The sequence below is a fragment of the Mus caroli genome, chromosome 11 (genome assembly GCF_900094665.2).
Source record: "Mus caroli chromosome 11, CAROLI_EIJ_v1.1, whole genome shotgun sequence".
In the NCBI taxonomy this organism is placed as follows: domain Eukaryota; kingdom Metazoa; phylum Chordata; class Mammalia; order Rodentia; family Muridae; genus Mus; species Mus caroli.
Window position 1 is genome coordinate 99128526 of NC_034580.1, and position 24246 is coordinate 99152771.

Sequence of the window (24246 nt, forward strand, 5' to 3'; positions counted from 1 at the left end):
TTTGCGCGCACCGGGAGCGGCAGCAGAAGTTCGAAAATCGCCGAGGGGGGAGCCCGCGCCGCAGCTTCCTGCCCCCGGCCCAGCCCTCTGGCCCCGGCCGCCTGCAACCCTACTTCCTCCCCGAGCCTCGCTCGCCGCCCGCTCCCTCGGACCGGGCCGCCGCGATGGGACGCCGCGCCCGGGCCCCTGCACGCCGCTGAGCCGAGAGCCGCCTAGCCCAGCCTTGCCACACAGCGCTGCCCTTCGCTTCCCGGCTCCCGGAGCCTAGTCCGCGACCCCCAGGGAAAACTGGATCTCCGAGGCTGGAGGCGCCTGGCCGGCTGGGTGGGGACCACCATGGGCAACGCGGCTGGCAGCGCCGAACAGCCCGCGGGCCCCACCGCGTCGCCCCCGAAGCAGCCAGCCGTCCCCAAGCAACCAATGCCGGCGGCCGGGGAGCTGGAGGAGAGGTTCACGCGGGTCTTGGTGAGTGTGACCTGATGCGCACCAGGAGCCAGGGATGACAGGGGCTCCGCATGTGTCCCCGCCTCTTGGGACTCAGGTGCCGCTTGGAGATCCCTGGTCCACCTGCTGTCCCTCCAGAGGGGTAGGAGTAACACTGTCATCTTTCAGAGTGACTTGGCACCCCCCCCCCAAAGAAACTTTCTTTGGCCCCCTCCAGGAAGCTTTCTTAAGAGACCCCCCATCGACCCCCTTCCTATGCTCCTAGTTCTAAAGGTGTCAAAAATGTCTCATGAGGTTGAGTTCCAAACGCGCCCCAGGTGGGAGGGGGCTGGCGCCCACTTTTCCACTGCACGCAGGCCCAGCGGCTGGGTGCGAGTCTGGAGCGCTTTGCCCTTCTGCATCTCAGGGTCAAAGAGGAAAGGGGTTATAATTTAACCTTCTGGAAGCCGTAGACCTAGAGCCTTCAGTCCTGGGTTGTTTTGGTGTCTGGCGTAGGAGTTGGACTCTTAGACCCTCCGCTTGTATTTATCACCCCCACCATGTCCCGGAATGGGTGCTTGCAGTCATTCCCTCATCATGGACCACCCCCAACCACTGAAAGGAGTAAGCTTAGGAAGGGTGGGGCCAGGATAGGCTGGTCATTCTGGCTTGGAGTGGAACAGAAATCTGGAAGGCTCTCCTCCCTCTTGGCTGTCACTTGCTTGGGAAACTGGGGCAGGCAAGGGTGGGTTAGGATGGAGTAGCAGCTGAAGTCTGGGCCTCTGGGGAGGGAGCCATCAACTCATCAACTCTGAGCATGGAGCAAGCGGTTCTAGTGTTTCTGATAGGGTGGGCTGTGCAGGCATTGGGAGGCAGAAGTAGGGGAGGGGAAAGGCCAGTCTTTTTCACTTCCCCCTCTTCACCCCAGCACTCTTTCCTGCTGTCTTCTGTAGGTGGCTGCCCAGTGGCCTGTGCACTGTTAGGCATCCCTGGCTGGACACCGGGTGACAGTGGGGAAGGCTGGGCTGTTTCCCAGAGGCCTTTCCTGGTCTCAGTAGGCTGATGTTGCAGGTCTGAGGATGGAGTCCAGAGGAGGCTCACTCTGGATACAAAGAAGTGCTGACCCTCTGTCCTCCACACCTCCTGGATAGCATTTCCTCTCTCTGGCGAGCGAGCCAGTCAGTAGGCCTGACTTGCTAGATCCTCTGCATGGTCTCAAAGGGGCAACAGTTCCTGAGAATCCTGGCTCTGGAAGGAGAGGAGGAGCTTGGGGGACCTCTGAGATGGGGTGGGGTCTCTCCTTGTGAAGGCACTAGTGCTCAACTTGGGGACAAATAGGGACTCTGAGGGACATTTCACACTAGGCTAGCTTTGGACATCCCTGTCTCTCCACCTGCCCCTAACTCCCTCTTCCTCAGATCCAGGCCTTGGCCAAGCTCAGCAGAGCTGAGCAAGTGGGGGAGGGGGTCATATAAGGAGCCTGGGTGATGGCAGGTTCAGCCTGTCAGGAGGGCCATGGGTTCGATTTTCCCTTCATGGGTGTGTCTATGGATAAGGCATAGTTCTTGGCCAATCTGTTAGGTCAGGTACACTAATGGGAAGGAGCCTTGTGAATAATTCAGACCAGTGGAAATTCCAAAAGTCAAGTGCAGGACTTGATTGCCCTGGGTGGATTTTCGACTGTGATGGTCGGATAGGAAGTGCTGCTGGAAACCCCTGAGGGCCAGGGCTTGGAGGGAAATGTCAGGAGAACCTTCCAGAGTGTCCTGGTGACTCAGTGGAAGTCTAGGGCAGCAGCACCCACAGGGCTTACCCATCCCTTTTCAGGTCCCCTGAATCTCAAAGCTGTCCCTTATCCTTTGTGGGTGGGTAAACCCATCTTCAGGTCACACAGTTGAGAACTGGCTTTTCTTGTTCCCTCACCATTAGGGTCATGAGCCCCACCTGGATTAACGGCCCTGACCTCTGCCTGAGGCCGCCCAGGGCTAAAGAGTGGTGAAATCAGGAGTCTACCAGTGGGTGTAGCTCCATCTGACCTCTACTCTTGGGGTCATGCGCAGTCTTTAAGGACTGTCTAGCATGAAATGAACTTGAAGTTGTTATGGGGGCCCCACCCTATGGATTCCCCAGTGTTAATAGGGGAACACAGTTCCCCAGTCACATGGCCCTGGGAACCTGTCATTTCAAGTTTAGCCTCTTCGTCTTTGGTAGGGAGTAGGATTCCCAACTCCCCAACTTCCTCTTCTCTTAGCCATGGTGCTCTCCTTATGATTTGGGGTGCTTCCACCAGCCAGGCAAGGGGAGCAAAGAGACATTTTCCCACCAAGGGGGGTGGTGGGGTACTACCTTTCCAAGAAGGCTATGAGAAAGGGGGGTACCCTGCTTAAAATGGGGGTGGCAAGAAAGAGCAGGTTAAGCCAGGGTTTCGACTGCTGCCTTAGCAACCGCGGAGGAGCGATGGCTGCCCCAACTACACAGGCCTGCTGTGGTGGTGGAAACACACCAGCCAGCCAGGCTCTGAGCTCTCGCCTCTCCTACGCCCATGCCCAAGGCTGGGTGTCTTCCAACACTTCTCTGTCTTCTCTGAAAGGCATGCAGAGCAAAGGTTTGAGGTGGCAAGCCACCCTGTCCAGGACAGCCAGGAGTGCAATGTACACGGCTGGCTACAGGGCCCCGGTGATCTGATGCCTGTGGACCTGGGGTAAAGGAATAAGGGAGAGTGCCTAAGGGTGTCTGTGTGAAGTTGAGTAGTACTGTATGCAGGCAGGGCTGGGTGAGGGTCCGGCTTACTGGGGGGCTCTTACTCATACCCAGGACGTGAGCACTTTATCAGGTAGTTTGAGGCAGTCCGGACAGCTCCAAGCATTATATAGGTCTTTGGATTTCTATCTTCCACTTCTGGGACTGAAGAAAAGGTTGGACACTCCACTTGCCTGGGCAGTGACAAAGGTGGACCCTTTAGTGCTTGGGGTGTTACTCAGTCCCCGTGGTGGACTGTCCGTACAGTGGATCTCACTGGGGTGTGGCCTTGTGGTTAGCTGTTGGGTTGGGCAGAGGCCATGGCTGACATTCCCAGCAGGCATAGCTAGCACATGCTGGCCTGAAATGCAGGGCAGTGGGCATGATTCACAGTGGCACCCAGGGTCAGCTGGCAAAGGGCTGGATGAGAGGAGCAGGGGCAGGTGTTTGCCCTTGGGCCACCTCTGCATTTTTTTTTTTCCTTGAGAATTCAAGATTCTGGAAGGTGGCTTGGTTCTCCCTGCCTTTGAAGGGGGGTGGAGTTGGGGACCGTGGCAGCTTGGCAGATGACTTTCATCCTTGTTTGCTTAATTCGTGTGTGCGACCTTGGGCAAGTTCACAGCAAGTTCCAGTGTTTCTCACGCCTCAAAAGAGGATAATGGGTATATGGCGGCCTCCTAGGATTGCGGAGGTAGAGGGCTAGGTATTGAGTCTATCAAGGAGCGAGTGCCGGTAACCACTCCCTACAGTGAGCGAGGGGAGCTGTCCGGTGCCTCCCCAAGGCCCTGTGCCCCTCCCCCACAAGAACATCCCAGGTTGCCAGATGTGACTGAGTCACCTCCAGGTCTCAGCTAACACAGGCCAGGCAGCCTCCTAGCCATTACACAGGTTAGAAGCCACGAGGCCCAGACTGAAAACTGCCTGAGGCCGGAAACCACGAGAGGGAGGGCCCAGCTCCCCTTCAGGGTGGAGTAGCCTGGTGCTAACGGTGGTAGCAGCAGCAGCAGCCAGCGGTGTGCACAGGAGGAGGGGGTGGGAGGCCTCCACTTCCCTACACGCATAGTGTGCTGGGGGGGGGGTTCCCCCAGTGAATAAGAACTCAGTGTGGGTAACAACAGGAAGTGTAGGGTACTGGGTGGCAGGAAGCTACTCTGGCTGTTCCTGGTTTCTCAGATGGAGGATTGGGGCTAGAGCTGTCTGCAGCCAGGACCCCAGTGCCCTTATTTTGGGGAGGAAAAAAAACCCAAATCCTAGCTGGGCAGGGGTGATGAATACCTTAATCCTGGCACTTGGAAAGCAGAGGCAGGCAGATTTCTGAGTTCGAGGCCAGCCTGGTCTACAGAGTGAGTTCCAGGACAGCCAGGGCTACACAGAGAAACCCTGTCTCCAAAAACNAGGCAGATTTCTGAGTTCGAGGCCAGCCTGGTCTACAGAGTGAGTTCCAGGACAGCCAGGGCTACACAGAGAAACCCTGTCTCCAAAAACCAAAAACCAAAAATCAAAAAACCTCCCAAACCCTGTGTTTTTAAACCATATTGTCATCTAGGTCTCCTTGGGCAAGTGATTTACTAGCTCTTTGCCTCAGTTTCCCATCTGGGACTTGGGGTTATAATAGTAACTGGTGTGTTTGCTGTGGGTGTTTAAATGAGTTGGTAATAGGTTACAATACTTAGAGGGAAGTGAGACCAAAGGTGTGTTAGGGGATGTTTATTGTTGTTGTTGTTGTTCTCTTGCTGGGTTATGTGCATGGTGAGGTGTGGTGTTCTGGCTCCCACACACTTTGACCTTTGTTCTCCTCTGGAGACCCTGGAGCTTAGATGAGAGAAACTGGTAGCTTTGGGGGTCCTCAGTCCCCGATGCAGGCTGGGTTACAGCATAGCTTCCTCTAAGCCTGGAACTGCTTGTTAGGGCTCCTGTAAGGCTGTATCCGGGATTTTAAGTGATGTGTGCTACTAATTGTTTCTGCATCTGTGCAGAGACGGCTTCAATGCCAAGGTTGATACCTCACAGAGGTGGGGGGAGGACGGAGGAGCCTTGGAATTCTCCACCTGTCATGCTGAGCTCTGGGGTCACCTGACATTGGACTTGGGGGTCCACATTCAGGAGCTTCCTGGACCTCAAGGGGCAGGGCTGTGGGGGAAGGGGTGGAGTAGTGGGATGGGGCCCAGATTCTGTAAAAGCCGAAAGCAAAACTGTAGGGTGTGGTCATGTCCAGATGTGGCCAGAGCCCTGGGTCTCCTGGGACAGTGTCTCAGAAATCAACAAGGCCCACAGTGCCAGGAGTAGCAGGCTCAGAGCATGAGTCTGCTCGGTGAAGTACAGCTCGGGTCTGCCTCTGACGTCTCCGGAGGTCGGGGCACAGAGAGAAGGTTGTCTCTACACAGTCGAATAGGAATATGAATGGAACCAATTCAATTTATTCATTTATTTTTGAGGGTTTCCAGACAGGGTTTCTCTGTGTAGCCTTGGCTGTCCTGGGACATATTTTGTAGATCAGGCTGGACTTGAACTTAGAGGTCTGCCTGCCACTGCCTCCCAAGTGCTGAGATTTACCTGCCTGCTCTTCCTTATTTATTTGTATACATTGTGTCACTGTGGGTCCAGTCTGGCCTCACTTAAGCCTGGAGCTATCTTCCTGTCTCTGCCTTCACAGTGTTGGGGTTATAATAGGCCTGTGCCCAATGTCCGGTATCAGCTCCTTTGCGTGGCCACACCCCATCTAGGTAAGTTTAGCTGCTTCCTCACCTGGCCTGAAGCAATGGGACATCGAGCAAAGGGAGGGCACAGGTTTGGCCAAACATCCTCAAGGCCTTGAGGTCTTCTATGGACCTCCCCAGTTTCCTGTGCCCCACATTTACAGCATGCTTCTTCCTAGTGATAGGACACCAGAGAATATTATATCAAAACATCGCTTCTGAATATTCCCGGGCACTCTGGGAGTGGGAAGGCAGGCTGGCTTGTGCCCATTTTATGGAGGAGGAAGCTGAGGCTGACAAGCCAAGAAGCTGTCGGACTAGGTGGGTCCAGAGCCTGGGTCTTTTGAACTTAGCACCAGTCTTTCTGCATCACAGCTGCCGTCTCTCCTCTGTCCCATCAGCAGGCAGATGTACCCGGCATACATGCAGATTGCCTATCCCTTCCTGGTCCTATTTGAACAACGCCGGTCATCCTTTTGCTTAACCTAGTCCCTGCTCACTGGACTACCTCTTTGCTGAATGCCCTGGTGAGGGCTTTGGCTCCTGCCTTGAGGGTGGCCCTACCTCATCCAGAATGAGTGGCGTGTGCTAGCCTATCTCCCGCTCCCTGGAGACCCGGCTCCTTGGTGGGCACAGCCACAGTCGGGGAGCAGCTGCTAATGAGTGTTGAGTGCTGTCAGAGCTATTTCTGATTTCTGAGCCTAAATTTAGCTTGTCTGGCAGGCTGGCACGTGGGCCCGGGGCCTGAAAAGTCCCAGGTAGTTTAAGGGACAAGGGACACCCTGCCTTCTGCCATTGTTGAGACAGGTCCATCAGGCAGTCCATGCAGAGGTTGTCTGTCCCTAACACTAACTCTGGAGTGGTCCTGAAGGTTATGAACCGGGGGCGGGGGCTGTGGCTAAAAACCAGTCACCTCCCCCTCCTCTTACTGTCTTCATGAGGTCACCTTGGGCAGGTCATTGAGTTAATTAGTGCCTGTGAGATTGATAGAGTAACAGTATCAATGATGGTGATCAGGACAAGAGGAGGTCAGTGGCTGACATGAAATTCATGTAGGTGAGGCTGCTTGTTCACTATGAGAGTTGGGGACGTTATTGAAGTCAGAAGTACTCCCGGGGCCATTCTAGAGCCACAAAGGTTTCCTGAGTTACTGGGGGCTCAGCCATTTCATGACAGAGATGCTGTCCTCTCTAGGGCTCAAATGCCCATCTCCCTCCTCCGTGTCAGGCTCCGGCCCCAGGATCCTGCTAGGCCTGGCTTCCTACTTCCTCTTTCCCCTGGCCTTGCTGCACCTCAGCCCCCCTTCCCACCCCCAAACAGATAGAGAGAAAAAATAGGTTCTTAGCGCCCCCCCCCCCCCAAGCAGAGTAGGTCCCACTCCACAGTCTTCAGACCCTGTGTGGAAAAACTCTATCATGCGGCAAGAGCAAGCCTGGTGCAGTTTCCTCAGTTCAGGTTTACTTACGAAATGGGGTCAGGGATGACGTACCTCAGCCCCCGGCTGGCCTTGGAGTGCGGTGGGTGGGCAGTTTCACCTCACAAGGAGGGCCCCAGCCGGAAAGCTTAGGCAATGGGGGCTGATGATACCCAGCTTCCTGTTCTCTGAGGATGAGTCAGGGCAGTGATTTTGGGGCGAGGTCTGGACAGAGCCCCAGACCTAACCCTGCCACCCAAGAGAGGAAGCTGGTTAAGGAGTCTTGAGTGGGTGTGGCTCCCTCTCTGCTCCAGCCATGGCCTCTTCTCAGAGCCAGGGTCAGAGAGTGTATAGCCTGAATTACCAGACTGGGTGTCAGACAATTTCCAGGCCTTGGGCTGGGCTCCTTGGGGGATCCCATACCCATGGTGGAGACCCAGGCTAAACTGAACCCTATGAAGGCCAGAACTGGCACTGGGGGACTGACATATAGTTAGGTCCTTGTTAGACTTGAGAGTTCCTGGATTGGGGCGAACTGGCCGTGTTCTCTATGTCTGGTAGGAGGAATTGCTAGGCCCTGGGGACACCAGGACCCCTGCTTTCAGCGACACCCGCTTGAATCCACAACCCTGGCTGAGCTGTACATCTGGCTTGTGACAAGAACATGAGGCTACGGGGAAAAGGCCTTACGGGGGATACTGCTGATTTATCTTAGGTGTATGAGAGAGAGTCCCAGCCTGGGCCACACCAGTACCACAGGCCCAGTGTCATGCCTAGTCTGTGATGGAATGATGTCCATTGCTCAAATCTCTCCACCTCGGCAGGGGTGACATACCTGTCTGGGACTCCCTGCTGGATAACACACCAGTCTAAGTCCCCTCAGCCTCCTGGTGACCTAGGCCGAGTCTGTGCACACAAGGTGCTCAGTGGGAATAAGACCCTGGCAGCAGGTCCCAGTGGGGCCTGTCTGGAACTGACTTTCCTGCTGGCTTCTCACTTTGATGGGGGTAGGGACCATGTCTCCTTAACTCCAGTGGAGCCTAGAGGCTTTGGGGATCCCCAAGGACTGCACACACTTGCCTCATGCCAGATCTGTATGGTGGCAGGGCCCAGTCACACACGTGGATTCAGACCTCAGGTTCCCTTCCAGTTCTGGGGCCCTGGGATCCTGGGACCTTGGGGGAAGGTGGCCCTACCTCTCTGGGCTTCAATTTTCTCCCTGGACAACACTGCTTATCTGCCGGGGTGAGGACAACACATCTTTGAGGGAGCACTGTGGATACCCTGAAAATGGTCATTCTCTCCTTCTGGGTTGTGTTGGAGCCTCGAGCTCAGGGCCCTTTGTCTCCCATCTCCCCAGAACTGTATGAACTTGCCTCCAGACAAGGTCCAGCTGCTGAGCCAGTATGACAATGAGAAGAAATGGGAGCTCATCTGTGACCAGGTGGGTGCCTGGAGGGCTCAACTGCTCTTGCTTCTACTCTTGGAGAACCCTGTTCTGTGGATGCAGGAGCTGGCAGGAGAGGGGCCTGCCTGCTTCCCAGGGGCTACTGTCTACCAAGGTGGCTGGGGACCCATGCAGGACTCTATATTCCCTTGAAAGACCTGATCAGAAAACATAGGGGGTCATCAGCAGGGTGTGTCCTGGACAGCTGGCCATGGCTGCATTGCTGGGGACTGAACCCAGGGCCTCATGCATGTTAAGCAAGCATCTACCACTGAGCTCTGTCCATAACGCTTGGGTTTCTGTTTTTGTTTTTGAGACTGAGTCTTGCTATGCAGCTCAGGCTGGCTTCAAACTCACGTTCCTTTGGCCTTAGCCTTCAGAGACATTACCATTATTCACAGTCCTGGGATTATGGGTGTGGGTCTCCCTGCCCTGGGGTCCCAGGCTGCTCCCTCCCAGGGCAGAAGTGGAGTAGGGTGACTGGCTTCTGCAGTCAAGATCCTGAAGAGGAAGAGGTAGGAGCTGCTTTCAAGCTGAGGTCTGGGGGCTGGGAGGTAGGGAGTTAGAGAGAGGAGCCCCTTGGCCTCCCCTAGAACCAGCAAACCCTTCCACTGATGGACTGGGACATACCAGCTGGGCATCCATCTTGGTAATGCTGGCCCATGGCAGAGTTGGGAGCACTCTAAAGGCTCTGGAGCTGCACTCGGTGTCTCTGTTGAAGGGTTCTGCCTGAATTCTCAGAGGGGCCTAAAGACTGGAGAGTAGAAGACAGAGGAGGGTGTCTGAGCGTATCAGACGGTTCTGGGCTGGGAAGGGTAGGGATCTTGTGGTGAGGTGTACCTTTGCTGTGGTCTGTGCTTCTGTGTGAGGACCTGGGGCGGTGTAATATGGGAAAAGAACACATGTAGGTACCTACCTAAGCAGAGAGGCAGGACAGCTATCCTAGAGATGGGCTGTCTACCTGCCAGGGAGCTGGCCCCTGCCTAACCTTTCCAGGAAGAGAAAAACAGGCCTGAATGAATAACCCAAAGCAGGGCCTGTGGCTGGATTGGCCTCTGTGCCTCTGGCCCCAGGAAAGGCACTTATCAGGCACGGGGCTAAAGTCTTCCACATGGCCAAAGTTTGTGCCTTTGGTATTTCAGAAGCAGTTTAAGATAGTCTGAAACCTCAAGTCAGAGCTGAGAAGGGGTATTGGGGAGAAAGCTATCCAGTGGTCTTTGGGCAGCTGTGATGGGTTCTCTGTACCCTCCATTCATCTTCCCAGGAGCGGTTTCAAGTCAAGAATCCCCCTGCAGCCTACATCCAGAAGCTGAAGAGCTACCTGGATACCGGTGGGGTCAGCCGAAGGGTAGCATCTGATTGGATGTCCAACCTGGGGGTATATATCTCCCTTGCTATTCTCCCTCTTTCTGTCCTGCATCCTCCAATGTGCTTACATGGGCATTCCTGTATGTATTTGTGTTGTATGTATACATGTGTGCACCCAGTGTATTCATGCATAGACATGTGTGCATGGTAGGTATCTGTGCTTTGGAATTTGTTGGTATATTTGTCCTTGTGTATTCCTGAGTCCATACATAGGAGAAAGAGAGAAGTAGAATATATGGATGCATATGTATGTATCCCATATATAAACAAAAGGGCATGTAGGTAGGCACCCACCCTGTGTGTACAGATCTGTGGATCTCCTGTGTGGATGTACATGCTTGTGTTTGATGCATGCATGCCCAGTATGTCCGGGTAGAGATGTGCATGTGTGAGTGTGTATACTGGATCTCTGTATAGAGGTTTGTCTGGGCACCCTGTATCTTCAAACATGTGTGGGTATACCGGTAGTCTATGTTGGGGGAAGGCATGTCGTCCGCGAGCGTTCATTCTGTTGCACAGGTGTGTGGAGGTGGTGGGGGAGGCTAAACGTGAAAGGCCTTGAATGTGTGTTGCGGGTGGATACTTCTGGCTGATGCCTCAGGACTGTGGGAGTCTGGGCTCCACCTACAGACTCCTTGTTTTTTTGGCCCCTAGTTTAAGAGGCGAGTTCAGGAGTCTACACAGGTGCTGCGGGAACTGGAGACTTCCCTGAGGACAAACCACATTGGGTAAGCCTAGGAAAACTCTGACTTGGGCAGCCTCCGGGGCTTTCCACCCTCTCCATCACAGGCTGGTCCTGTGGACCATTTCCTTCCTCTCCTGTTGCCTGGGCTGGATTTCCATACACAGCTGGGCTGTGGGTCCTGTTCGGGCCCTCAGCATCCCCTGGTATCCCTGAGTCTCTTGAGGGTGGGGGACGGTGTTATATTCTGGGACAAGGACAGCCAAGGCTCTTGCTTTGCCTGCTCATAGCTCCCTAGGGCAGAGTCCACTCTGGATGATGTAACTCAGGGAATCTTGTGCTCTGCAGGTGGGTGCAGGAGTTCCTCAATGAAGAGAACCGGGGTCTGGATGTCCTGCTTGAGTACCTGGCCTTTGCCCAGTGCTCTGTTGCGTAAGCTCCTTGCCCCAGCCCTCATGCCTCCTCTCAGTGTCCTGGTCACACACTCCTGGGCCTCTGCTAGCTCTTTGAGCAGGCACTGATCTCCCCCCCCCCCATCCCAGGAAAGCTGGACTTGGCCCTGGGCCATGGATCTTCTGAAGGCCCACCTGTGCCCAGAAGGGACCTTCCTGCTCCCTCACTGTGCTCACCATAGAGCTATGGGTGAGCTGGGTGTGGTACAGATCTCTGATCTCAGAATTTGGGAGGCAGAGACAGGCAGAGCTCTGTGAGTTCTGGCCAGCTTGATCTACATAATGAGAGCCTGTCTTAAGAAACAAGAAACAGAAACAGGAGCCATGAATGATGGCAAACTCCTACAGGGATGGCAAACTCTCCTGCAGATCTGTCTTGCTTTGCATGTCCCTCTGTGTCCCTTGTGGGGGGAGTCTCCAAACTCCTCACGTTGCATCTCCAGATATGACATGGAAAGCACAGACAGTGTGGCCTCTGGTGCAGAGAAGAGCAAGCCCCTGGACCAGTCTGTGGAAGACCTCAGCAAGGCACCACCCTCATCTGTGCCCAAAAGTCGCCTGACCATCAAGTATGCGGGGCCCTAGATGGGTTGATAGGGAATGGAGAACAGAGACTCCCATTGCCACATGTAAACAGGGCCCTGAGGGTTGGTGGGAGGTGTAGTTCAGTATGGGGGAATCAGATGTGTTGAGTTTTCAGCTGGAGACACCAGAGGCTAGAATCTGAGGGGGACTGGAATAAGGAGGGGGCTTGGGGGCTGGTAGGACCCCTTTTATACCTCTCTAACCCCTTGTTTCTCCCTGTGTGGCCTCCAGGTGCCCCCCTTCTCCCCGGTACGTACATAGGCACCTGGGGGCAGGTGCATGCTGGGGGTAGGTGCATGCTGGGGGCAGGTGCATGCTGGGTCCACTCTGTGGGTGGTGGGTTGGAAGAGCAGTCAGCTGACACCCCTGAGTTCAGCTGTTGTGGACCAATCTCCTCATCCTGACATAGGACATCTTGCCATCTTGTTGGGATGCAGGGAGGGAGAAGGAGATAACCATGGAGCATCAGTTTCCTCTGTTGGGTCTGAGGGACCAAATATATGTTTATTTATTTGTGTGTATATATGTGTAGTATGGTGTATGGGCATGTGTGTGTGTGTGTGTGCCAATAGCTGACCAAGAAAAGCATGGCTTTTACTTGGGTGCTGAGGATTTGAACTCAGGTCTTCATGCTTACATAGCAAATGATCTTACCAACTGGCCATCCCCACAGCCATTCATTCATATATATATATACACACATACATATATACATATACATATATATATATATGCATATAAACATACATATAAATATACATGTAAATGCATATTTACACACACACACACGTGAGTGTGTGTATAAGTGTGTATGTGTGGCATTGGGACTTGAGTCCAGGGCTTCAGGCATTATAGGCAAGTACTCTTCCACTGAGCTACACCCCCTAGCCCTGGAACAACTGTATATTAAGTCCCAAGACCTTGCAATATGTTTGTTTGTTTGTTTGTTTCTTTCTTTCTTTCTTCATTAATTTACATAGCAAACAGTCTTTCAGATACTTACTAAATAGCACATATTAGTGGTAAGTGCCCACAAGTCAGATAAATTCTGCTTTTGGGGGCCTCAGTCTAGTGGGAAGACAATTTACCGTGCTAGATCATTGCAGAGCTGTGACCTGGAATTCTGAGAAGGGAGGTGTCCATTTCTTGGGGAGGGGCGCTACCAGGAAGACTTCCCAGAGGAGGTGACACTGGAACTATGTCTGACAAGTGACAAGCTTGTGATAGGCAAGCGATGGGGACAGAGGGGCGGCATGAACAAAGACTGAGACATATTTGAGCAATCTAGGAAAGGCTGATGTGGCAAAGCAGCCACGAGGGCCCAGTGGGAGAGGTGCGGCTGCCAGTGTGGCAGGAAGAGTTACAGAACTGTCCAGAGGATGACGGGGAAGATATGGCTAGCAGCTCTCCAAAAATGAAAACCTCAAATAATTTTTTTGGGGAGAGGGTCAAGAAAATAGAATACCCAGTATGCTCAATGCTAGGTGTCAGGGTGGAGCTTATCACATGATCCAAACTAGCCTGTGAAGAAGATGTTCCTGAAGCTGAGGAAATGGCCCAGTTAGAAGACGCTTGCCTTGCAAGCATGAAGCCCCGAGTTCAGTCCCCAGCACCCAAGGAAAAAGTTGGTTCCAGTGGTGTGTGCTTATAATCCCAGCACTGGAGAGGCAGACAGGAGATCCCTGGCAACCTACCCTCACTGGCGGGTCCCAGGTCCCAGTGAGAGATCTTGTTTCAAAAGAACAGATTAGGGGCCGAGGAGACTGCTTGGTGGGTAAAGTGCTTCTGCGTCAGCGTGCGGGCCTGAGTTTGGGTCTCTAGCACCCATGTAAAAATTGGCACAGCGGCATGTACCTGGGTCCTCAGTACTGGGGAGATAGGAGGATAGCTGGGGCTTGGTGGCTTGCACATACAAAGGTGGTATCTACTATTGCTGGGTATGGTGATATATAGCTGTAAAGGAGGCCAGCCTGGGCTACATGAGACTCTGCCTCATTCACCCAACTCCCCCAATATGGAACTAATGTTGCCATTCACTTTACTGAAGTAGTAAGCTGGACTGTTCTTGAATCTAGGCACTCTGAGTTTAGTGTGCCTCTCAAGATGGAAGATGAGGCCGAGTGATTGTGAGCGCCACCTTGTGGCGACATTGCTGTTGTCTAGCTATTTCCAGGCTTTGTCCATCTATCCCTGGTGGGCTTTCCACTCGCAAGCTCTCCTCCTTCCTTCTCTCCCTCTCTACTTTCTGTCTCCCTCCCTTCTTTCCTTTTTGAGACAGGCTCTCATATAACCTAGGTCTCAAACTCCCTACTATGTAGCCCAGGCTGGTTTTGAGCTCCAGTCCTCTGCCCTTACTTCCCAAATACTGGAATTACAGGCATGTGCCATTGTGCCTGGCTCACAGCAGCCCTTTTAAAAAAAGCAAGTATTTTTAAGGGCCTTTGCTTCCTTGGCCCACCCTCACTCCCTTCCCCAGCATGCCCGCCCCTGGGGAAGCTGGCCTTCAGCTGGCCAGCTGAGTCAGGTAGATAGGAGACAGCAGCTTAGAGTGCCAGATCGATCCTCCTCACTCCAAAAGGCATCTGACTGGTATGAGGAGCAGGAAGCTGGGGGTTGTGGGGAGGGTGTCTGACCCTGCTGCCTCTTCCTCATCCACCAGGTTGACCCCTGCCCACAGCAGGAAGACGCTGAGGAATTCCCGAATCGTCAGCCAGAAGGATGATGTCCACGTGTGCATCATGTGTCTGAGAGCCATCATGAACTACCAGGTCAGCTGGTGGCATGGGATTGGGACCTCAGGAGATGGCTTGTCCTCCTGGGACCTGTGTTAGCTGCTGATATCCTAAGACTATGTGTCACCTCTTGCCTGGAACCCTATGAGCCTGGGGTCTGGGCTTTGGTGGGGGTCCGGAGGCTGGGAAGTTTTGAGGGAAAGCCCTGGGTTTTATTACATTCATGTCAGGTCTGCTGAAATGGCCTTGGGTGTGGTCAGGGGGAAGCAAGGGGCTCAGATGGGACCAAGGATGGTTGGGTAATGGAGTCCATGGGAGGGCCAGCTGGTACAGCTCCACTTCTGTGCTTCCTCATCTCTGTAAACTTTCTTAAAACGTTATGGGATTTTGTGATTTTTTTTTTTTTTTGGTTTTTCGAGACAGGGTTTCTCTTTATAGTTGCTGGAAGTTTTGGGGACCTGCCTAGAGGTGCTAACCTCTCCTTTCTCCCCAGTCCGGCTTCAGCCTTGTTATGAACCACCCAGCCTGTGTCAATGAGATCGCTCTAAGCCTTAACAACAAGAGCCCCAGGTAAGGCCTATATTCCTAACTGGTTTTCTGCTTCCATCCTTGCAAAAACTCCATCCCCCATCGTCAAGCCTGCTGCCCAGGCTCACCCCACCCCAGCTCCCCTGTCCTTCCCCTTCTATTCTCAGAACCAAGGCTCTGGTACTGGAGTTGCTGGCAGCCGTATGTCTTGTGCGGGGAGGACACGACATCATCCTTGCAGCCTTTGACAACTTCAAGGAGGTACTGGATTCTCCCCCCCCCCAACACCCCTGCCTCCCCACCCCCTACCCCCGTCCTTCTAGAACTGCTTGGAGTCTGGCTGCCAGAAATTGTAGCCTCATCTGATAGGGCATGTGGAGACACAGGGTGGATGTTTGGGAAATACACAGGATACTGGGATGAGGAAATTCAGAATGTCAGGTATGGGGTATGTCAGGGGTATGGTCTAGTACAGTGGTTCCAGCCTTCCTAATACTGTGACCCATTAGTACCATTCCTCATGTTGTGGTGACCCCCCCACCATAAAATTATTTCATTGCTACTGCACAACTGTAATTTTGCTACTGTTCTGAATAGTAGTGTTACAGGCTCACAGGAGGTTCATGCATAGTGACATGGTAAATAAGCCGACTGTGATAGGGCTGGAAATCTGGCGCAGCAGTTAAGTGTGTTCCCTGCCTGATGGTGGGGATCTGGTTCAGATCCAAGCACCCATATTATAAGTCAAGGTCTCTAACCCGAGTCTGCAGAGAGAGGAGACCGGATGCTTGCTGACGCTTGATGGTTTCCAGCCTAGCTGAGGAAATATGGCCTCCAGGTCCAAGGAGACAGCCTGCCTCATGGAAATAGGCAGAGTGAGAGAGGGGACACCCATGCTTTCTTCTGGCCTCTGCATGTACACACAGGCACGTGAAACTCCCTCCTCTGCCACTATACACACACTCACACACATACACACACTCACACATTTTCACACACACACACACACATGCACGCACACACACACACAAATTCATCCAAAAAATGTTTTAAGGCAGGGTCTCACTTTGCAGCACTGGCTGTCCTGGAACTTGATATATATAGACCAGGCTGGCCATGAACTCACAGAGATCCTCGTGCCTCTGCCTCATGAGTGCTGGGATGAAAGGTGTGCACTACCATGTTCAGTCAATGAAATAATCTTTAAAGCTGGAGGTAGTTGAGCAGCTTGGTGCAGGCATTTGGGAGGGAGAGCCAGGAGGACTGGGGCTTCAAGGTCATCACTGGCTATATGGTGAGTTCAAGACCAGCCTAAGCTACAAAACAAACATGGGGGGGGGGATGCCAAAGTGAAAACCAACCCAGCACAGACTCTGCCTCAAAACAGGGGTAGGGGGCTGGGTGTATCCATTCATTCTTTTATTGATGTTCACTGAGGGCTGATTATGTACCAGGCACAGAAGCAGGCCCTTAGGATGGATATCTTAGTGAGCAAAATAGGTGAAAAAGCATCAGATACTCATTCAATAAGGCACTCACTTTGTAAGAATGAGGATCTGAGTCCATGAGCCCACATAAAAAGTGGGATTGGCCAAGCACAGTAGCACACACCTTTAATTCCAGCACTCCAGGGGCAGAGGCAGGTGGATCCTGATGAACACCATGTAGGCATGGCTACATAGTGGTAAAAACAATGACAACAATCACGACAACGAAAATCCAAGGGGCTGGAGAGATGGCTCAGTGGTTAAGGGCACTTGACCTTGCGGAGGACCCTGGATTGATTCCAGCATCCACATGGCAATTGACAGCTATCCATAACTCCAGAGCTGGGGGAATCTGATAACATTTTTCTGACCTCTGCAGGTACCGGGTCACTTGCCTATACATACATGCAAACAAAGCACTCAGATGCCTAAAATAAAATAAATAAATCTTTTTTTAAAAGTGAGCTAGAGCCGGGCATGGTGGCACACGCCTTTAATCCCAGCACTCGGGAAGCAGAGGCAGGAGGATTTCTGAGTTCGAGGCCAGCCTGGACTACAAAGTGAGTTTCAGGACAGCCAGGGCTATACAGAGAAACCCTGTCTCGAAAAACAAAACAAAACAAAACAAAAAACAAACAAACAAAAAACCAAAAAAGTGAGCTAGGTTTAGTGGCATGTGATTTTAATTCTAGAGGCAGTGGCTGGCAGTTTTCTGGAGCTTGGTGATAGCCAGCCTAGCCTACTCTGTGAGCTCCAGGCTATCGAGAGAGCCCGTCTCTGAATACTAAGGTATGAGGCTCAGTGGACCTGGTTTGGACTTGCACCCCTACACTAGGAGGCTCATAACCGCCTGTAACATCAGTTCCAGGGGATCCGCTGGTGCTCTTGGCTTCCATGAGCACCACATGTACTGCTTGTTTGTTTTTGAGACAGGGTTTCTCAGTGTAGCTCTGGCTGTCCTAAACCTTGCTCTGTAGACCAGGCTGGCCTCGAACTCACAGAGATCTTCCTGCCTCTGACTCCCAAGTGCTGGCACTACAGGTGTGTGCCACCATCAGCCACCCTCACATGTGCCTTTTACACATCGATTCATGCAGGGACAAACACATACCAAGTAAACATTGAAAACAACAGCAACAAAGACGGATTTGCTTGGGTGAAGAACCACACCCAAGATTGATTTCTGGCTTCCACACTCATGCACATACATGCATCCATATGCATATACATATACACGCACACACATGCCTATAATGAAAAGACAGGAAATAGCTAATAAATGAGCAATGTATGTAGTATTAGAAAATGCTAAATGGTCGGGCAATGGTGATGCACAGCATTAGTCCTAGCACTGGGGAGGCAGAGGCAGGAGGATCTCTGTGAGTTTTAGGTCAGCCTGATCTACAGAGTGTGTTTCAGGACTGCCAGGGCTACACGGAGAAACTCTTGGCTTGAAAAAGAAAAACAGACAAACAAAGCTAAATGTTCTGGGGAAAAGGGTTGCCACAGAGGAGGGAACTGGTTGTAGAGAAGGCCTCACTGAGAAGGTGAAACTTGCCCTGGCACTATGACGAAGGGGGAGGCTTGGGTGTGGTGGTTCTCTGTGCTGGCAACAGTGTGAATTCACCCAAATGCTAGTGCAGCCAGAGTAGGGTATGTGAGATTAAGAGGGAGTGGTGTTGGAGGTAGAAGAGTGACATGGCCAGATTTGGATTCAGTTGGAGAGGAACCTGTAGGGGCACAAGGGCAGCAGCGGGAAGATGGCACAGGAAGTGTGTGACCTATTTTTCAGTGTCCGCCCTTCTCCCTCTCCAGGTTTGTGGGGAGCAGCACCGATTTGAAAAGCTAATGGAATATTTCCGTCACGAAGACAGCAACATTGACTTCATGGTGAGCTTGGAGCCCTGGGGGCTGAGGATCAGCTGGGCCCTACTGCATGCTGGGAGCAGAGTGGGACTCTGGATTGCTTGGCTCAGCAAAATGACAGCCGACTGATTGTCAGTGGGAAAGGGTGGATGTCAGGGGAGAGGGGACTGGTCCAAGGGGATCTGGATGTTACAAGACTGAGTTAGTGGAATGCAAACTGGAAAAGCGAGGGAGGGAGGCTTGGGGACAAACGGGAAGGGCAGATATCAGCACCCTGACCTAGAAGTCCAGAGAGTTACTGTGCCCCTGGCCCCTAGGTGGCTTGCATGCAATTCATCAACATTGTGGTGCACTCTGTGGAGAATATGAACTTCCGTGTCTTCCTGCAATATGAGTTCACTCACCTGGGTCTGGACCTGTACTTGGAGGTGAGCCTTGTACCCCATCCCTGACTGAACAGCCTACTCACTGTGGGGTATTTAGTATGTAGTTAGCAGGTCTTGAGTTCGAGCCCCGGCTCTGAAAGCTGGGCTTGGTGACACATACCAGCAGTCGTGTCACTTGCGAGGCTAAGGCAGGAGGAACTCATGTTCAAGTTCAGTCTGGGGTGCACTGCCCCCCGCCCAAATGATAGAAACCCCTCAAATAAACGGAATCCTACCTCTGTCACTTGGTAGCTTCGTGACCTTGTATGCATCTGTTCATCCTTCTGAGTCTGTCTGCCTGTCAATCACAGAGGTGACAATGACTCCAGATGTGTAGAGGAGCCCCTGGTACGTGATGGATACTATAACATCTGTCTTCGAAGTCCTGGAACAGGCTCAGGTGGTTCTGGGTCTTGACGCAGGAGCATCAGTCCCGTCGGATGCTCCGATCTCAGCCCATCGATGATGGGGAACTCAGAGATACCGGACAGAGTGGGGAGCTGGCTCAGGCTGGAGGTCTGGGTCTTGGGAAGAGGGAACAGAGGAATTTGTGAGAAGAGAAATCACAGCTTCTGGTCTGGTTCCTCTAGGAGGCTTTCTAGAGGGGTGAGGCCTTTGGGGTTGGATTTCCCAAAGCTAGGACTGGCTAACAGTTAGAGGGGGCAAGGCTGGTACAGCCGTGCAATAGAATGTGATACATTTGGATCAAGCATGTGCAGTCAGGCATTGGCTTCAGCACGTCTGACCCTTGAGAGAGAAGCGAGATGCAAGAGGCCAAGTGTAGGGCTGGAGAGATTATGTAGCAATTAAGAGCACTTATTACTCCTGGAGAGGACCCAGGTCCCTGGACCCTCTGCCGTTCCCAGCACCCATATCTGGTGGCTTACAATCTCCTGTAACTCGAGTTCCAGGGGATCAGATGGCCTCTGAGGACACCTGAACTCATGTGGTGTTCATAAACTCATACAGGGACACACACATATGTATAATATAAAGGCTGACTATTATATGACCTTTAAAAATAAGAAATGTTGCCGGGTGGTGGTGGTAAACATCTTTAATCTCACTCAGCACCATGGAGGCAGAGGCAGGTGGATGTCTGTGAGTTTGAGGCCAGCTTGGTCTACAGAGTGAGTTTCAGTACACCCAGAGGTGCATAGTGAGACCTTGACTGGAAACACACACACACACACACACACACACACACACACATACACGGGGGAGGGGATGGGAGGGGAAGAGGGGGGGAGAGGGGAAAGGAGAAAAGAAAAGGAAAAAGAATACAGAAAGGAATGGCCAGAATGACTAAACCCATAGCAGGAGGAAGTAAGATTCATAGCAGCCAGGAGCTGGGGGAGATAATGGGAAAGGAACCTAACTGGTCTAGGGTTCCCTTCTTGGGTACCGAGCTTCTGAGAAAGAAGTAACCTTAAAATAGTGAATTGTGTGGTTCGTGAATTATACCAGTCAAGATAAAAATCAAACTAGAGTCCAAGTACCTTCCTCTGGGGAGTGGTGGTGTTTGGATAGACCTCCCCGCCACCACCTCAGACTTCACCCTACTCCTGCTGTCTGGGGACAGAGGCTCCGGCTCACCGAGAGTGACAAGCTGCAGGTGCAGATCCAGGCGTACCTGGACAACGTTTTTGATGTGGGGACACTGTTGGAGGAGACAGAGACGAAGAATGCAGTGTTGGAGCACATGGAGGAGCTGCAGGAGCAGGTGGCAACGGTGAGAGCCTGCCTATCACATAGTAGGCCCACGGGAAGGCTGCTCTGGGGTGGGCTCCTCTTGTGTAGCAAGTACTGAATGGAAGGCAGAGTTCTGGGTGTGGCCTGGGAGCGGCAGTCTGCCTGAGTTCGCCCTCAATCCGAATCCAGCATCCTTTTGATATCTTTCTCAATGAGTCTTTAGGGAGCGCCCACGCTGTGTGGGACTTGTGCGCAAGGCAGGCACCTTCTCCCTGAGAAGAGTCTAAATCTCGAATCGAGTGAATTGGGTCCTGTGGTGCCTCTCAGCACAACCCTCTCCTCTACCACCTCTCTTCGCACTAGTGCCTTGGTTTTCCCTCCTAATTTATATGGGTTCAGGTGCCAGGCTCGGCCCACCCTTGGCACGCTAGGCCAAGCGGATGTGGGAGCCTCCCCCAGCCCTCCAGGCAGGCCTGCCTGATGCCGCCCCCTCACCGGCGGTGCCAGTGCTTGGCCGCGGGTGGTAGCTCACCATGTGCTGGTACCACAGCTGACAGAGCGGCTTCGGGACACAGAGAACGACTCCATGGCCAAGATCGCTGAACTGGAGAAGCAGCTAAGCCAGGCTCGCAAGGAATTGGAGACCCTGAGGGTAAGCTGTGGTGTGGGCTGGGCCACGATGGGGGTGTGCGACAGTCCAGGCTTCCCAAGGAGTCTTCTCCGCTGGACATCCCGGTCCATCCCAGAAAAGGGTTGGGGCGGGGTTGCAGAGAGCTTTCAAGTGGGCACTAATCCTTTTCCTGGGGCTCACAGGAGCGCTTCAGCGAGTCGACCCCCATGGGCACTTCCAGACGAATCCCTGAACCTGAGAAAGTGCCTGCCCCTACCGTGGTGCGACGACCCTCGGCTCTAGAACTGAAGGTGGAGGAGCTTGAGGAAAAGGGGTTAATCCGCATCCTGCGGGGGCCGGGGGATGTCGTTTCCATCGAGATCCTTCCAGGCGCTGCGGCGACACCAAGCGGTGACGACGCACAAGCTCTGAGGGTGTCCACTGATTACCCCCCTAGCACAGGTATGCAGGAACTTCATGCCGGGAAGCGGGATTGTTGGGGGGTGGAGAGGGAAGAGACCGGGGCAGGGCAGGGTATCCTGGGAATAGACCTAGCTGTGAAAGATAAGGAGGTTAGATTGTAGGCGTGGCACAGGTACACGCAGGTGGGTCAGTAAAATGGGTTCTGGATGCATGCATAGGAGAGGGAGGTGGCAAGGACCCACCCACCCAGGCAAGAAGTAACGAGCACCTCCCACCTTCAGCAGAGTCAATTCCGGAAGCAGCATCACCACCGCCTCCGCCACCTCCACCACCACCACCTCCACTACCTAACCTCCAGTCCCAGCAGGAAGCCCCTCCCTCTGCACCCCCGCTGGCCCCGCCCCTCCCAGGCTGCGCAGAGCCGCCACCTGCACCGCCGTTGCCTGGAGACCTGCCTCCCCCACCTCCGCCACCCCCACTTGGTACTGATGGACCAGTGCCACCGCCACCGCCACCCCCTCCGGGCGGGCCACCTGATATCCTTGGAGGACAAGGCCCAGATATAGGCCCAGGTAAGTGGGGTGGACAATCTCAGCCCTCTAGGGGCTGGCGGGGAAGCAGAACAAGGCCCCTCCCGCTCAGTGTTGTCCTTCAGGACCCTTTCCACTGAAGAGTCTCTATTGCCTCCTGCCTGTCTTGTTAGGCCTGGTTGGATTAGTTCCCTCCAGGGTCTCTGCACTGCTTGTCACTCTTTCTTGCTCCCAGGGGTGAAAGCCAAGAAACCCATCCAGACCAAGTTCCGGATGCCGCTGCTTAACTGGGTGGCGCTGAAACCCAGCCAGATCACAGGCACTGTCTTCACGGAGCTCAATGACGAGAAGGTGCTCCAGGTGAGTGGGTACCAGGGTCACGCTGGGCAGAGGGATGGACATCAACTTCGCTTCACTTGGCTTATAGATGAGGACGAGGAAACCCAGGGTATGTGTGGGCTTTAAGACACAGACTACCATTGGATAGACAAACCATCTAAGTTAGCTTGACTCCAAGCCTTGACAGGAGAAGGCAGTATCCTGACCCCTGCAGGCTTTCCTTTGTCCCGCAAGTGGGACCTCTCCTTTCTGCCCATTTCTCACAAGACATCTAAGGCCCCCTGGGCTTCTGCTTCCAGTTTCACTTTGGAATGGGTTCCCTGTCCTCTGGACCTGGAATAAGTCTCTTCTTACGGCTTTGCTGACTGTTCAGCGCTTCCTTCAGCTTTAATAGCCAGGAATCTGGGTCTTCTGTGTCATCATCCCCTCTGTCCCATCTTTCTGTGTCTCTCCTGTCTCTCCTGTCAAGGCTTGTGGTCAAGCTAGCCTGCTGGGTTTCTGCCCAGTGTTTGGGATGGCTAGATTAACATCCCAGGAGGGTAGGCAGACTCGGCTGCACTCAGCCTGGCTTTCTCTCCTTGCGCCCTTAGGAGCTAGACATGAATGACTTTGAGGAACACTTTAAGACCAAATCCCAAGGCCCCTGCCTGGACATCAGCGCTCTGAAGGGGAAGGCATCCCAGAAAGCCCCCACTAAGACAATACTCATTGAAGCCAACCGGGCCAAGAATTTGGCTATCACCCTGCGCAAGGGCAACCTAGGAGCAGACAGAATCTGCCAGGCCATCGAGACGTGAGTACCTGTGCTGGCTGGGGTGTGGCCCAGTCCCCTCACTAGGCTAGGCAGAGCATAGTCAGAACCCCAGAAGTGGGACAGAACCCACCAAACCTGTCCCAGCAGGTCAGGGTCAGGGAGCATTGTCTCAGTTTGAGACCAAGAAAACTGAGACTATACTTTGAGTCTAAACCCCGATTGAGACCTCCTGACTCTCTTCCTGCTTCTGTCCAGCACGGGTACCCAAGCCAAAGTATTCATAGCTGTCTATCTGCCAGTGTTGTATGACAGGACTGAGGCTTCTGAGCCAGGACAATCTGGGAGAGACAAAGACTCAATGAGATCCAGGCTGGGGAAAACCCTTGAAGAATATATACATCTCAGGAAGGAAGGGAGGTGACAAGAAGCCAGCCTTCACATACAGCCCCTCCTGAATGGGTCCTTCAGTTCCAATGCACATGCAACCTGTGCATACATCTCATGTGCACACTATTAACACTAGTAGTACACTCAAAATTGTAATCCTTCATTAGACCACTCCAGGCTGGCTTGCCACATCTCTTCCTCAATCCCCCAAAAGCTGTGTATTCTTGTCTGCAGACACTCCGCTGAACAGGTGCAGTGACCCAGATACTCTCATAAAGCAATCCCCAGAGGGAGTCCCCGACTCCTATCTCTTGTTCTCTGAAGCTGTGTACACAGACTAAATATTGAAGGTTGTTTATTCAGTCCCGCTCTCTGGAACTTGTAAGTGTGGAATGACACTTGCTCTCCTGTTCCCTCGTGCAGGTATGACCTACAGACCCTCAGCTTGGATTTCTTGGAGCTGTTGACCCGCTTCCTGCCCACGGACTACGAGCGTAGCCTCATAGCCCGATTCGAGAAGGAACAGCGGCCGATGGAAGAGCTGTCAGAGGAGGACCGCTTCATGCTGCGCTTTAGTCGCATTCAGAGACTTCCGGAGCGCATGAACACACTCACCTTCCTGGGCAATTTTCCAGACACGGCCCAGCTGCTCATGCCGGTGTGGGCA

At 53.2% G+C, this 24246-nt stretch overlaps 1 protein-coding gene across 7 annotated transcripts in view; it reads left to right on the forward strand.

The window, feature by feature from the left end:
• Window positions 1–24246, forward strand: part of Fmnl1 (formin like 1) — a 27582-nt gene continuing 3336 nt past the window's right edge. For 2 of the 7 annotated variants that reach the window (XM_029483946.1, XM_029483944.1), the window contains exons 1-19: window positions 1–465; window positions 8633–8716; window positions 9984–10097; window positions 10742–10815; window positions 11118–11201; window positions 11665–11790; window positions 12038–12094; window positions 14466–14574; window positions 15032–15108; window positions 15234–15327; window positions 18369–18443; window positions 18737–18847; window positions 20427–20576; window positions 21087–21188; window positions 21350–21608; window positions 21854–22141; window positions 22335–22459; window positions 23029–23231; window positions 24003–24237. In XM_029483946.1, the coding sequence (XP_029339806.1) occupies window positions 337–465; window positions 8633–8716; window positions 9984–10097; window positions 10742–10815; window positions 11118–11201; window positions 11665–11790; window positions 12038–12094; window positions 14466–14574; window positions 15032–15108; window positions 15234–15327; window positions 18369–18443; window positions 18737–18847; window positions 20427–20576; window positions 21087–21188; window positions 21350–21608; window positions 21854–22141; window positions 22335–22459; window positions 23029–23231; window positions 24003–24237 (2496 nt within the window). In that variant the 5' untranslated portion in view covers window positions 1–336. Of the gene's footprint in view, window positions 466–8632; window positions 8717–9983; window positions 10098–10741; window positions 10816–11117; window positions 11202–11664; window positions 11791–12037; window positions 12095–14465; window positions 14575–15031; window positions 15109–15233; window positions 15328–18368; window positions 18444–18736; window positions 18848–20426; window positions 20577–21086; window positions 21189–21349; window positions 21609–21850; window positions 22142–22334; window positions 22460–23028; window positions 23232–24002; window positions 24238–24246 lie in introns of all 7 variants that reach the window. The other 5 variants (XM_029483943.1, XM_029483945.1, XM_021176667.2 and 2 more) reach the window with 3 other exon arrangements.